Genomic DNA, 13978 nt, shown 5'->3' on the forward strand with positions numbered 1-13978 from the left:
AACCTAAGGTTCTCTCCAGTCTCATGGGAAATCTGATGCAACAAGGAAGTTGAGATGTTCAGAGTTTGGGTATTAGACCTACATAATGAAGGTACAACCTACTATTAAACTTAATTGTGCTGAGCTAAAAAACTGTTTTTCTCTTGCATGGGAGGAAACCCTGATTATCTGAGGTTCAGAAAGGAAATAAGAGGGAAAGAAAGACAAGAAAGTATTGACAGCAGCCTCCAAAGTCAGATAAAATATGATTAAATTCACATTTTTAGACTATCATGTAATATTCAAAAAGGCAATTCTATCTATATTATGTTACTCTTATCATAAACACAAGCTCACAGATTTATTAGAAGAGACCTCAGAAGTTCTTGAGTCCAACACCTCCTCATTTATCAATGAGGAAATTGAGTTACAAAGAGGTTCTGGTGTCATACAGCTACTAAGTATCTGGGGCAGGATTTGAGCCCAGGTCTTCCTGTCTCCTTAGTTCATCATAGTTTAACTTTCCAAAATATAGGCTTCCAAAAACTCATTTTAGACAAAAAGTTGAAGGGGAAAAACTGCTGACCTCTTAGCCCTACCAAAAATTCCCCCAACAAGACATAAGTACAGCTGTGTACAAAAACAGGGAGATATGTGGAAAGAGCATAGTAGTCCTTGGAGGCAGATGACCTGGGACATCCATTTTCCCTCCTTTCTAGCTGTGACACACAAATCAAGTTCTATCACTTCTATAGGCTCACAATGGTGAACTGCGCATGCCAGTCTGGACCCATGAAGCAAGAGCAAAGGTTTTATGAAGCCTATAATTCTGTGAAAATATTTCTGTGCAAACACAGTCTCAATATGGCCTCCAGAAAAATCATGCAAAGGGCGAACACAAAACATCTGACCTGTTCTTCCCTACCTGTGGGGAGAGGAAGGACCGTCTCTTGACAAGGAAGATCCAGAAAATACTCACCTGAAGGAAGTTGTTTTGGTTTACCCAGTCAAAAACCTGCTATTACCTCAGATACATGAAGCATTAGACCTTGGAGAGCACTTAAGAGATCATCTAGTCAAGCCACTTGATAGATATAAGGAAAGGCAAGTTCCTAAGGTGAGGAAAATGACCCACAGTTATATAGCTAGTAGGCAGCAGGGGTAAGACCTAAACTTGAGTCCCCACATCCACAAACTCCAAGTCCACTGTTCTTCCCCATACTTAGCTGAACCATATATGACCAACTTATGACGAGTCATAAATTCACCAAACCTTAAATTTCTCATCAGAATAATGCTGCCTCCCAGGGGTTTTGTGAAAGTCAAGTGAGATCATGAGAAATCAATACAGAACTCACACATGCAAATGAGTAACAGATATATATATAAAACTCATCTTTACAGAGAATATTTATGGAAAGTGAGGGAACCATGCCAGGGAGAATGGTGAATAAAATGGTGCAAAGGTCAGTGTGTAAAGGACTCAAGCGATAAAGAGTTAGCACTTTTAGAAATTCATCTTGTCCATGATGTAACTGAATGGACAGCAACTTCATCAACCTTTCCTGGTATCATAGGTTAACCTGCTTAAAAATTAATCTGGGATAATAGATAACACTGAAGGCCATACTCAGACAAGCACTGTCAACAAAAGATAGGCCATGAGACAGACTGGTGAATGACCTGAATGCAAACTAGAAAATAAATAGCCAAAGTAAAGAAATTTAAAACAACAAGGCAGAGTGCATGTAAGTGTACACAGAAAGAGAAAGAGAGAGAGAGAGAGAGAGAGAGAGATTCTAAAGGAATAGGTCTTACCACTTTCTCCCAAACCATTCTAAAAATAAATCACAGAATATGAGATCAAAAGAACTTCAATTCATATGTATACAAAAATTCCCTCTCCAGTAGGATCTCTAAGAAATCATACAGATCTCACTTGATTCTTTCACCAAGAGGCAGCCTTTTCATTTTTGGAGAGATCAAATTATGGGAAGCTTTTTTCTTATATTAAACCTAAATCTCCTTCTCAGAAACTCCTAACTATTGTTTCAGGTCTGCCCTCTGGGGCCAAGCAGGACAAGTCTCCTCCCTCTGCTCTCCTGATTAAATGCCTCTGGTTCCTTCCACCAATCACTGGATGGTACAGTCTTGAGGAACTTCATTGTCTTGGCTGACCTCCTCCATAGACTCCAACGTCCTTCCTAAAATTTGATGTCCACTGGGTAAAAATCCAGAACTTCAGATATGGTTAGGGCAAAGCTAAATAACACCACCTAGACATAACTGACCAGCCTAAGACCACGTTAGCTTTTGTTGGTGGCTATATCACACTACAGACTCTCAGAGCCCCAAGAGCTTCTTTTTCCCCCCGGAAAAATTGCTCTCTATCCACATCTCACTCCTCTGCCCTTATAGTTGTGAAGATGATTTCTTCTGCCCAAAGTGTAGAAACATCTATTTATCTCACATAAACTTCCTCTTGTTAAAATGTCCATGTTCTAGCCTATCAAGATCTTTCTCAACCCCAGCTCTTTCATCCAAAGTGTAATTCCTTCCAGCTTTGGATCACTGACTGATGGACTGATTAATTGATTCATTCATTTACTCAACAAGCCTTTACCCAACACATACTACAGTGAAAGATAAAACATGCCATATCTGCCTTCATCCAAAGTAATTGACCAAAATGTTGAAAAGCAAAGAACCAAGGACAGATCTGAGACACTGTGCTAGAGATCTTTTCTCTATGGTAATGAAGATTCTCTGTATCCAGTCATTCAACTAGTTCTGAGTGTACCTATAGCCATGTCTACATCTCTCCATCTCAGCTCTAATTAGCAATCTAATGCTTTGTTTTCCATAAGTGAGATAGTAAATCCATCTTTGTTCAGAAACCAGGGAAACCTGGTCAGTTTAGTATAGAATCTAAAATGTGGAATCATTTTTTAAAGAAATTCACTTTTCACTTTCACTACTTCAAAATATTTGAAAATCTCCATGTTTACTTGATGTTCCTCATAAACAATACTAGTTTTCCTGGCCCACTTCTGCCTGGCTGTCCCCAGTGCCTGGAATGCTCTCTCTCCCTCCTAGTCTCAATCTCCTAGCTTCCTTCAACACTCAAACCAAATCCACATTCTACAAAAAAGGTTTTTCCTTCCCCTCCATGCTAGGGTCTTCCTCTGAAATTACCTCTCATTTACACCAGGTAAGATAAATTGAGTATGTACCTACTTGTTTTCATGCTTTCTGTCTGAATAGGGCGGGGTGGGGTGGGGAGAGATTTGGTGCTCTCCCTCTTTTACTAAGTAATTACCTTAATTTGAAAAGGTCTCTGTGGAAGTCCAGATCTTTAAAGGTGGTTTTATAGAAATGACTAATGTCTTTATTTCATTTTATGTGAACGTATGCCCCCCGGGCTTAAAAATAGCTTTCCCTTAGTCACTTCAACAGATTTTTGCTGTGTTAGTCACTGATGATATCATGATGAAAAAAATGATAGCCCTTGCCCTCAGGCAGTTTATGGTGTAGTGTGTGGGTATGGATGTGTATAGAGCTCTTACGTACAAAGCTAAATATAATGCAGGTAGTGCCAAAATGCTTTTGGTATACTCTATCTGTATGTGATAGGATATGATGGACTATCATAGCTCCAGAAAAAATGCTCTATGGAAAGCGGACAACAGTTTCAGCTGAGAAGATCAGGGAACCATGGAAAAGCAGGCACCCAAGCTGAGTCTTCCTATAAAAAGGGGATTCTGAGGGGGCGGGAAGATGAGGAAGAGAGTGTATTCTCACCCCACTATTTGGAGGAAAAATCAACTGGCCGCCCATCTCTGCCTCAGTGAACACTTGAAAACTTGGGACTGAAGAATTATACACTTAAAAATCAATCATGTACCACTAGCTAATTAATGTGTTTCTTTCAAAGAAAAACAAGGTCAGAAACATTTTGTTGATAATAATTTGGAACTGTATCAACTTGGTTTCTGTACTTCTTGGTAAAAAATGCATAATCAATGATACAGGACTTTGGTGACTTTCACATGACACAAAGTGTTCTATCAAACATAAAAGGATCAGAAGTACCGTGTATTGGAAGCATCGGTAAACAGGCCCATAGTAAAACAAAGTCAACATTCAGTCAGTCATCAAGCATTTTAGTGCTTGGTATGTGCCAGGCAATGTGCTAAAGAAGCACGGGGATACAAAAAGGGAGCAAAAACAGCCCCTGACTTCAAAGAAATTTAGCAAGTGCATCCCTCCCAGAAAGCAACTGAAAAAACAAGGACAACTCATCATAATAATATAGCATGCTGGAGCTGGAAGCAGGAAGACCTTGGCTCAAACATGACCTCAAGATAATTTACTTACAAGTTATGTGACCCCAAACAAATCATTTAACCTCTTGCCTCAGTTTCCTCATCTGTAAAACAGGGGTGATAAAAAATAGTATCTACCTTCCAGGATTGTTGTGAAGATGAGTCAACATTTGTGTAATACTTTGCAAATCTTAAAGCATCACATAATGTTAGCTATTATAACAACTAATATTATGAACAGTCTCATGGGCAAAATAACTGACTGGTCATCTGGGGTACGTCATTTCATCTCTCTATGCTTCAGTTTCTTCCTCTATAAAAATAAGGCACTGAACTGGAGTTAGCTCTCAGGTCCTATTCAGCTCTAAATCCTCTGATCCTAAAAGAACTGCTTTGTTCACAGAATAACCAATATGAGCTAATTTGTTTCCATGATTACTAATATTATTGTCCATTTCATGGGTTGATCTCCTCCCTACCAAAAAAAGATCATTTGGTAGTATAGTGACAGAAAAAAAACTGGCTGCACAGTCAGAGGGACAAAGTCCAAACCCTATCTCCAACATCTATTACCTGGGCTTCCGTTTCTTCAGCTCTGGCTATAGATTTATGATGGTCCAGTCTTGGGACTTGGACCTTAGGCCTTAGCAACTCTTGCTCAGCATATTCGAGTACCAAATCCTCTGCATGAAACCAGTTCAGGAAATGTGGCCTTTGGCCTTTCACTACTTTCTAAACCTCAGTGGAGTCCTAAATCCCAGTTAAAGGTGTCTTGGCCTTCTCTTGGCTCCTAAATTAGAGAACTGCTACACTTCAGTCCAAATTAGCTGCCTCCCTTCCTCGGCCACTAGCACCTTATCTTGGTCCTGGAAATGAATATGTACTAGATGGTAAGCATGTACTGTCTACGGTTTGTTACTTTAACTGGGGGTGGGAGGGGAAGATGAAGGGAGATGGGGGTGAGAGAGAAGAAAGAGAGAGAGAGAGAGAGAAAGAGAGAGAGAGAGAGGGAGAGAGAGGAAGGAGGGGGTGGGAATACTGCCTTCTGAAATAATCAACAAGCAGAATGTAATCAGAAGAATGAAGAGAAATTCTACCAAGTCTTTCCCTGTGGGAGGCGGGGGGAACAGGGTGCAGTTTTCATACTTATCAGTTACTCTGCCTCTTCATTCTAGTTCCTCAGGCCTGGGATGGATCATAAATTAAGATGCTAGGATTTGGTCCTCAGTGGAAAGAGGGGAAAATATTCTTTCTTTTTATTTTAATTATTCTTTACTTTCCTTCTCTAGACTTCGCTTCCTATAAAGAATCTTGATATTTACGTAAACAACTGGAATCATCAAATCATGATACATCTGAAATCCCAGAGCCAACTCAGAGGATACTGAGTAAGGCAAATCTATCCATGCCCCTGTAATAGAGCATTGGAGGGTGTGTCAGGCCCCTCAAGTCTTGGCTCAGTGTTCTCTCTTGGAAGAAAATAAATGATGGAGGGAAAAGAAGGAGGGTTATTATTAGTTGTGACAAAGTCACATAGCTAGTAAGTCTTCAGAAAAGAGAGAGGGAAGGGAATTAGGGAAACTTTGGACCTAGGACTTGTGTAAAGTTATTCTGCTTGATGTAATGTGGGGGAGAGGGGAGGAAAGGTTGAAAAATTCTAGTCATTTATAGGTTTCTTCAGTTGGGTTTTTCTCGGAATCACCATTTCTAAACAGGAGATTTGGGAGTTTCTATAAGAAATCTAATGATGACATTACCACTAAAATCAAAGCCTTGGAACATAAGATACACATACAATGTTTGAGCAGGCTAGGCTGCCTATTAAAAGCAGACAAAAGAAAGAAAATCTAACAAAAATACTCCCAAAACTTTCAAATTTAAAATCAGAGAAGAAAAAATAGTCAAATGCCAAGCCAGTGGCAGGAGTGTTGGATCATGAGAGAGCTAGAGAGGACCTCAGGGGATTGATGACTTTGTCCAAGACCTTATTTTACCGGAGGAAAGTGAGATCCAGAGAAGGTAAGTGACTTATCCAAGGCAATGTAGTGAATGAATGGAAGCATCTAGACCAACACTTCAGTCCTCTGATGCCTAGGCCAATCTTGGCTTTCTCCACTAGCTCAGGCTACCATCATGTGCTGTCTCTACCCACCCCTGCCCCTCTTTAGTCTGGATCTGCTATTTCACCAGCATAGGGAGCTCCCAAAAAGGAAATCCTTTATGGATTTCCTGAAGTGGAAAAATGCTACCAATGCTGATCTGCAACTGTTGTACAACTTAGTGTCTTAATGGGTTGTCTGAGAGGTTAAATAATCTACCCAGGTCATCTAGCCAGTATGGTGAGACTGGAACCTCAAGTCTTCCAGACTTCAGAGATGAATTAACTGCTCAGGAAGCAGTTGATCTCAAGTCAAACTGCAAGCAGAAGAAAAGTTTGTCTTGCTAAATCAAATGGAAAGAGAGGAAAGTAACAAGTATTTATTAAGTAGCCAGGCACTATGCAAAACGCCAAACAAATGTTATTTCACTTGATCCTCACAACAACTCTAGGAGGTAGATGCTATTATTATCCCCACTTTACAGATGAAGAAACTGAGACAGAGGTTAAGTGACTTGCCCAGGGTCACACCACCAGTTAAGTGTCTGAGGCTGGAGTTGAACTCAAGTCTCCCTGATTCCTGGCCTGGCACTCTGTGCACTATGGCACTACCAAGATTCCTAGGTTTTAAAAAGGTAAATACTGTGATGTGTAAAATGTTACACAGACACTGATTATAAATCATAATCATGAAAAGAACACTGAAAAATCTTAGAACTCTGACCAAGGCAGTGATCAGTGATGACTCCAGAGGACTGATAGTAAAGCATGCTTCAGGTCTCTTGGCAGAGAGGCAGTGGACTACAGGTATGGATTAAGGTACACATTTTCATATTTTGCTTGGCTGTATTTGTACAAGAAGGAGGGAAACTGTTGAAATTGATAATGATGTTAAAATAAAAGCACATCAATAAAAAGCTGGGTTTTTCATCCTAAACTAAAAATTGTAACCATGGTTCCTTCATTCTTGCTGATAGAAAAGGAAAGAATTCTTTCTTCCCCCAGGGATGAAAAAAAAATTGCCAAACTGCTCATAAAGTGAGAATGATTATAAAAGTAACCCTCAAAAGAACATCCCTTCCCCTTAGGCAGAGCATGCTTGACAAGCACAGAAATTCAAACATATAACATTAGAAATCAACAGGAATTATTGATGTCATGCATTTCTCAGATCCACATAACCTCAAGGTTCAATCAAATGCCCTTGAAAATATCAGAGACTCAAACTTATTCACATTCTGGGAGGCAGTAAGGCACAGGAGAAAGAATAGGGGCCTTGGAGACCAGCTGTTCTGGGTCTGGATTCTGCCTTGGACACATAATAGCTTCGTGATGCTGGATAAGTCACTAAACTGTACTCGGTTTCAGCTTTCTCGCTTAGAAAATACAGGTAACAACAGCTGTAACCTACCTCCCAGGCTTGTTATAAAGCTCAACAAAAGATGTTTGAGTTCAGGCGTTGCTGGAAATCTTAAAGGCCCATGGAAATGCTAGCTATTATAGCAATCCAATTTTAAACAGGCATAGGTCTACAGTCACCTAACCCCCTACCCCTTCTAGAAGATGTTTCTTATTATGGCTTTTACTTTTTAGTTAGGTAAGTATGAGTTCAGAAAAGACAGTGACTGGGGTCCCCTTAAGAAATAATTTCCTGACAGTCCTCCGGCCTCTTTTCACTAGAGGGGGGTATATGAGGGGAGGGGGGGATAGGTCTGAAATAGTTTACACTGTGTGGGGGGTCCTTGGGTTGATGTATTCTGCTTACACGATTGCTTTTCTTTATTACAAGAGAAGGTTCACTGGAGAGAAAGAGAAAGAGGAGAATATCAGGACATAACTCTGGTGAAAGTATCAAAACGTTTTTAAAAAGCTATTTTTCCAATTGAGGATAGTAAGACTTAGGACTTACTGCCCTATCATGTTTTTGGCTGCCCCTTTGTTTGCTTAGCGTGGAGTTCTTAAGACGTCCTAACTAGTATCATCAAGTGTTGCAATACACTATGCTGATCCTGTCAGACTATGGTGTTGATCTTTTTGGAGGGAAAGGGTGAAAAGAAGAGGAGTCAAAGGGAAAATATCTGTCATTGTGGCTGAATATGTGGGCAGGAAGAATGACTCTGCCTACCCAGCCAATACACTGAAAAACTTCACGGAAACCTAAGCCTCACTTGATAAGCAGAGAGAGAAGCTCCAATCTCTCACTATCAACAAACCAAAGAGGTCTAATGATCACTGACGATGTACATGCTGCCTCAAAAGGCTATTCGGCAAATGCGTTAGATTAATTCCCTCCCAAATCTGTTCATTCCAATATTTTACAGGGAGAAATGGTCTATGTTTCCCTTTCCTAAGCATATGATTCACGTGAATCTCCTTAATATTCAAACATCAAACAGACTTATTCACACAACATATATAATAAGTAAGATACTTCTAGTACATAAACTATGTCCTGAGAGCATTATGTCTTGGGCATTTTTGGAAACTACATTAATGTCACCAGAAGAGAGATTTCAACAGGCAGATGCATGCAAAAGGGTAGTGATCCGGGCATGAAGAATGGTGTGGGCCATAGAAGCAGCTAGCAGTCCAGCTGACCCTGAATGTCCAGATTGTGGAAGAAAATACAAGAAGACTAGAAGAGCACCTGTAAGCCATATTGGAAAAGGCCTCCACTCTCAGACATCTGTATTTGGTTCTATAGAGGGTTACTGAAGGTTTCTGGACAGGGGAAGGATCTGAGCAGACATGGGTTCTGCTTAATCCCAGAAGGCAGAACTAGGTACAAGATGGGAAAGGCAGAGGTCAACTCTCTAGGAGGTCAAATTTCCCCAAAATTAGAGCTTTCTTAAAACAGGACTGCCTTCCTCAGGAGATAGTGGGAGGGCTTTAGGGACAGCTGTACCAATATTTGTGAATGAGACTCCTGCTCAGGGAAAAAACCAGAGCAGAGGATCTCTGAGAGACCTTCTTACTACATTCTGATTCACCAGGAGAGAAATCAAGGGAGATCTGAAGTCATTCAGAATACTGTCCTCATCAGTAGGGGACTCATTTCTTCTTAGTCAGGACTAGTCACTGCCTTGTGATATTTAGACTAAGAAGCTCTGTCTATACTAAATCATCTCAAAGTTTCCAAGGAAATACTAGTTGATCCCTGTATCCTTACCATAATCTAAATTAAGATGACTGCCTCAGGCATTGCCCATGAATCCCTCTCCACAGACATCAACAGAGTGCCCTGTGATTCCATCAGGCCTCATAAAAGGAACTTTATGAAACTGAATTTTTCCCTATAAATGAAGATGATGTTGTTCACCACAGTGTTCAACAGCTCTCCATTGTATTTTAACTTCTTGAGCAGAATCACAGTATGTTAACAATCGAAGGGATAAGGACCTGTGACTGCACTGATATAAAGACTCCCCTATGAGGAAGTTCCTCTACCAACACAGGTGGACAGCTCCTGGACCACTGAGGGGTTAAATGTCTTTCCCAAAGTCGTACAGCCAGTGATATGTCAAAGGCAAGATTTGAATCTAGGTCTTCCTGACTTCAATGCCAACTTTTATCACTACTGCTTCCACTAAGAAGTGGGAGAGACCTACACAATTATCCAGTCCATCCCATTCCTTTTACTCACAAGTAAATGGAATGGATGCCTGAGGAGGTAAAATGTCATACCTAAAGTCTCACAGAGAGTCAATGGCAGAACCAGGCTACCTGACTAAATCCCATGCCATGATCTTTCCCCTACAGCATCCTGCCTCCAAAGTGGTTCTCAGACTTGATAAAGCCCATGATCACTTTTTAGCAAGTAAAAGTCTTCTTGCACAACCCCCCTGACCTGCTTTGACTTCCTGCCACCACCTATCCATTACCTATTCCTTCCTTCAAATAAAGCCTTGCCAAAATTAACAGGAAGAATAATTGTTTTTGATAAGACAGCAAGGCAGGGTCTTCTGGTCCGTGTTAAATACCATAAAACAATTAAGACATGACATAAATAAAAAAAGAGAACTTTGGCCATACTAGAATACTACAATTGAAGACTCAGACTTAGAAGTGACAGTGGCCTTAGACATCATCTGTTCCAGTGGCCTCAAACTAAACTTGTAAACCAAGTTTTAGGTTTGGATCACTGCTTTAGGTGTCCTGGTACAAGGTACGTGACATAAGCTAGAATTTCTCCAGCCCCTCTCCCAACTCTAGATCTTGTCCATATCTATGTTTCTTTCCTCCTCAAAGCACCTCTTTAGCTCTTATTTCTTCTTATCCCAGAGGAAGTCATTGAAGACGAGGCAGCACAGGGCAAGACAGATTGCGACTGTAACCATGAGGAAGATGAGGAAATTAGGACACAGGTTCAATTTCCTCTTGCCCGAGGCACACAACTGGTTTAATAAAACAGCCTTGATTAAAACTTTAGTCCCTTGATTCCTAGCTCAGCATTCTTTCCAGTCAATCCAACTAAAGTTCATTTAACCAATAACATGCTGAATTAATGCTATATATCAGCTATATTATGGAGTAAAGATGCTGATGCGGACTGGCTTGGAAGTTTAACCAACATTTGGAACACTGAATTCCAAACAATGTATTTACAAAGTTTTGGAACCCAACCGATTTGCAAATTGGTTTCAGACTACAAGGCTGAAGTATATAAATATCTTCCCACAAGGACAATTATTTTATCATGGTTTAAATTTAGTACTAGAAGACACTTTAGATATTATCTAGGGCAAACATTTCATTTTTTATATATGAAGGAACTGACTTCAATGCCAACTTTTATCACTGCTACTTCCACCAAAAGACAGGAGAGACCTTTAAAAGGATGAACTAACTTGCCCAAAATTCCATAGGGAGTAAGTGGCATCATGGAGATTCAAACCCAGATCCTCCATCTACAAGTCTAACTTGCTCAAAATCCCATAGGGAGTAAGTGGCATCATGGAGAGTCAAACCCAGATCCTCCATCTACAAGTCTAACTTGCTCAAAATCCCATAGGGAGTAAGTGGCATCATGGAGAGTCAAACGCAGATCCTCCATCTACAAGTCTAACTTGCTCAAAATCCCATAGGGAGTAAGTGGCACCATGGAGAGTCAAACCCAGATCCTCCATCTACAAGTCTAACTTGCTCAAAATCCCATAGGGAGTAAGTGGCATCATGGAGAGTCAAACCCAGATCCTCCATCTACAAGTCTAACATTCATTTCAGGACACCATAATGGTTCCTCAAAAGCAAACTAATTGCTAAACCAATAGAGATTTATGGATATCTTTGTCCTACCTCACAACTCTTCATTTGAGAGAACATTTTGCATCCAGGATGAGAGGTCAGCAAACTAGGCCTGAGGGCCAAATCCTGCCTGCTACTGTTTTTGTACAGCTTCTGGAGTTAAGAAATTTTTTTTTTTTTAACATTTTTTACATAAAATTTTGTTATATTTTGAAACGCAACATCTAAACAGTTTAAAAAAAAAAGATATCTGCCCCAGTACAGGTTATTAACCAGAACATGGAATTTTCTGTTCACCGTGAATCAGGTATTATTCAAGAATCCTGACAACAGAGAAGGAGACCTGTAAATAATTAAATATTTCATTTTAGTCAGGGACTAATTTCATAGATGAAATTTAATGTAATGAGAATAAATTTAGAAGTCAGAGGATCTCGTCTTCTTTCCTTTTAATAGTGAGCTATGTGACCTTACTCTCTTCTGAGCCTCAGTTTTCTCATCTTTAAAAAAATGTTAGACTAGTGCAGGGGTTCTTAACCTGTTTTGGGTCATGGACTCTTTGGGGAGTATTCTGGAAAAGTTTAAGTGCCCCTTCTCAGAATACTATTTCTAAATGAATAAAATAAATGTATAAGAACACAAAGGAAACCAATCATATTGTAATATAGTTATTAAATTATTTTCAAAACCAAGTTCACAATCCCCAAGTTAAGAACCCCTGAATAAGATGGTCTCAAAAAGTGCTCTCAGTTTTCAGAGTGTTATAGACCTGTAAGAAATTATGGGAAACCCTTTGGCATTCTTCCAGCAGCTTGTAATAGGATCATCATAAGATCTGTGGCTCTCATCTGACAACCTATAAAACTTGAACAGCAGCTCCTTTTAATAACGTTCAATGATGTATGTGAGATGCATCACTAAAATATGCTCTGAAAGCAACAAACGTTTTTTAGCAAAAGATTAATTTGATTAGCAGTTTAGTTTACTAAACTACCATTCACATTTTAAAAAGATGTATCCCAAAGAGATCATAAAAATGGGAAAAGGAGCCACATGTACAAAAACATGTACAAAGCTCTTTTTTGTGGTGGCCAAGAACTGGAAATTGAGGGGATGTCCATCAGTAGGGGAATGACTGAACAAGCTGTGGTATATGAATGTAATGGAATACTATTGGGCTATAAGAGATGATGAGCAGGCAGACTTGAGAAAAACCTGGAAACACTTCTATGAACTGATGCTGAGTGAGGGGAACAGAACCAGAAGAACACTGTACACAGTTATAGCTGGGTTGTGAGATGACCAACTTTGGTAGACTTAGCTCTTCTTAGCAACGCAAGGTTCCAAGACAACTCCAAAAAGCTCATGATGGAAAATGTCATTCACATCCAGAGAAAGAACTACGGATGTGAATGCAGATTGAAACATACTATTTGCTCTCTCTCTGTTGTGTTTTGTTTAGTTTCTTCTTTCTTGTGGTTCATCCCACTGGTTCTAACTTTTCTTTACAACATGACTAATGTGCAAGTTAAAAAAATAAAAAGATGTGTCAAGATCATTAATGTTTTTTTCCATTTAAAAAAAATAAGAATGAATTAAAATGGTAATTAAAGCTGGCCTCAGAGATAGACCTGAGCTTAATTCTACCTCAGATACAGACTGCCTGTGCAACCCAAAACAAGTCACCCACCTCTGTAGGATGTTCCAGGCAATTTCCTAAGACCAGAAGCTGTCAAATAGTTGTAAAAATAGTATTAAAAATGCCTATTTTTTTTCCTCCCCAAGTGTTCCCTACACTAGTGAAATCACAGTTCAGGGTCAAAAAGAAAAAAAATTTTTTAAAGCAACCCCCACATACCATTCTAAAATCCTCTTCGAATTTGAAAGCCCCACCTCCTGTGGCACAGAGGGTTGTATGAAGACTGGAGAAGTTCTTTTCACTCCCCATCTGAATGAACTTGTGCATGGCACAACTGGGGAATCGTATGAAGTGCAAGTTGCCTGTCCGCCCACACATGGTCAGGTTCTTGAGCTCCAGATGTACATCTCGGATCCCGGTTTTCCCATAAGCTGTGTTAGAAGTCAAGTACTTCCTTATGCTCTTCAAATTCTCCACTTCCTCTTGCTCCTCCTCTGCTGTAATGTCTTTTGGTTCAAAGTAGACCAGTTTAACCAGTGTTCCACCAATGTCCATGCCAAACCATGGGAAGGCTAGAGGAGACAAGGGGGAAGAGGTAAAAAGAATTCATAAGTGTCACAAAATGGAACTCTGACCACCCCAATTAAACATGTTATCACAATGTATAAACACAGGTGAGCCAAGGTAAAACAT

The 13978-nt window shown here is 39.9% G+C and overlaps 1 protein-coding gene across 3 annotated transcripts in view; it reads right to left on the reverse strand.

Moving 5' to 3' along the window:
- The window catches only part of PANK1 (pantothenate kinase 1), an 82986-nt gene that overhangs the window by 20142 nt on the left and 48866 nt on the right, over positions 1 to 13978 (reverse strand). For all 3 annotated transcript variants that reach the window (XM_072624982.1, XM_072624996.1, XM_072624987.1), the window contains exon 2: positions 13505 to 13857. In XM_072624982.1, the coding sequence (XP_072481083.1) occupies positions 13505 to 13857 (353 nt within the window). The remainder of the gene's footprint in view (positions 1 to 13504; positions 13858 to 13978) is intronic.

This window comes from Notamacropus eugenii, chromosome 1 (genome assembly GCF_028372415.1).
Source record: "Notamacropus eugenii isolate mMacEug1 chromosome 1, mMacEug1.pri_v2, whole genome shotgun sequence".
Lineage (NCBI taxonomy): Eukaryota > Metazoa > Chordata > Mammalia > Diprotodontia > Macropodidae > Notamacropus > Notamacropus eugenii.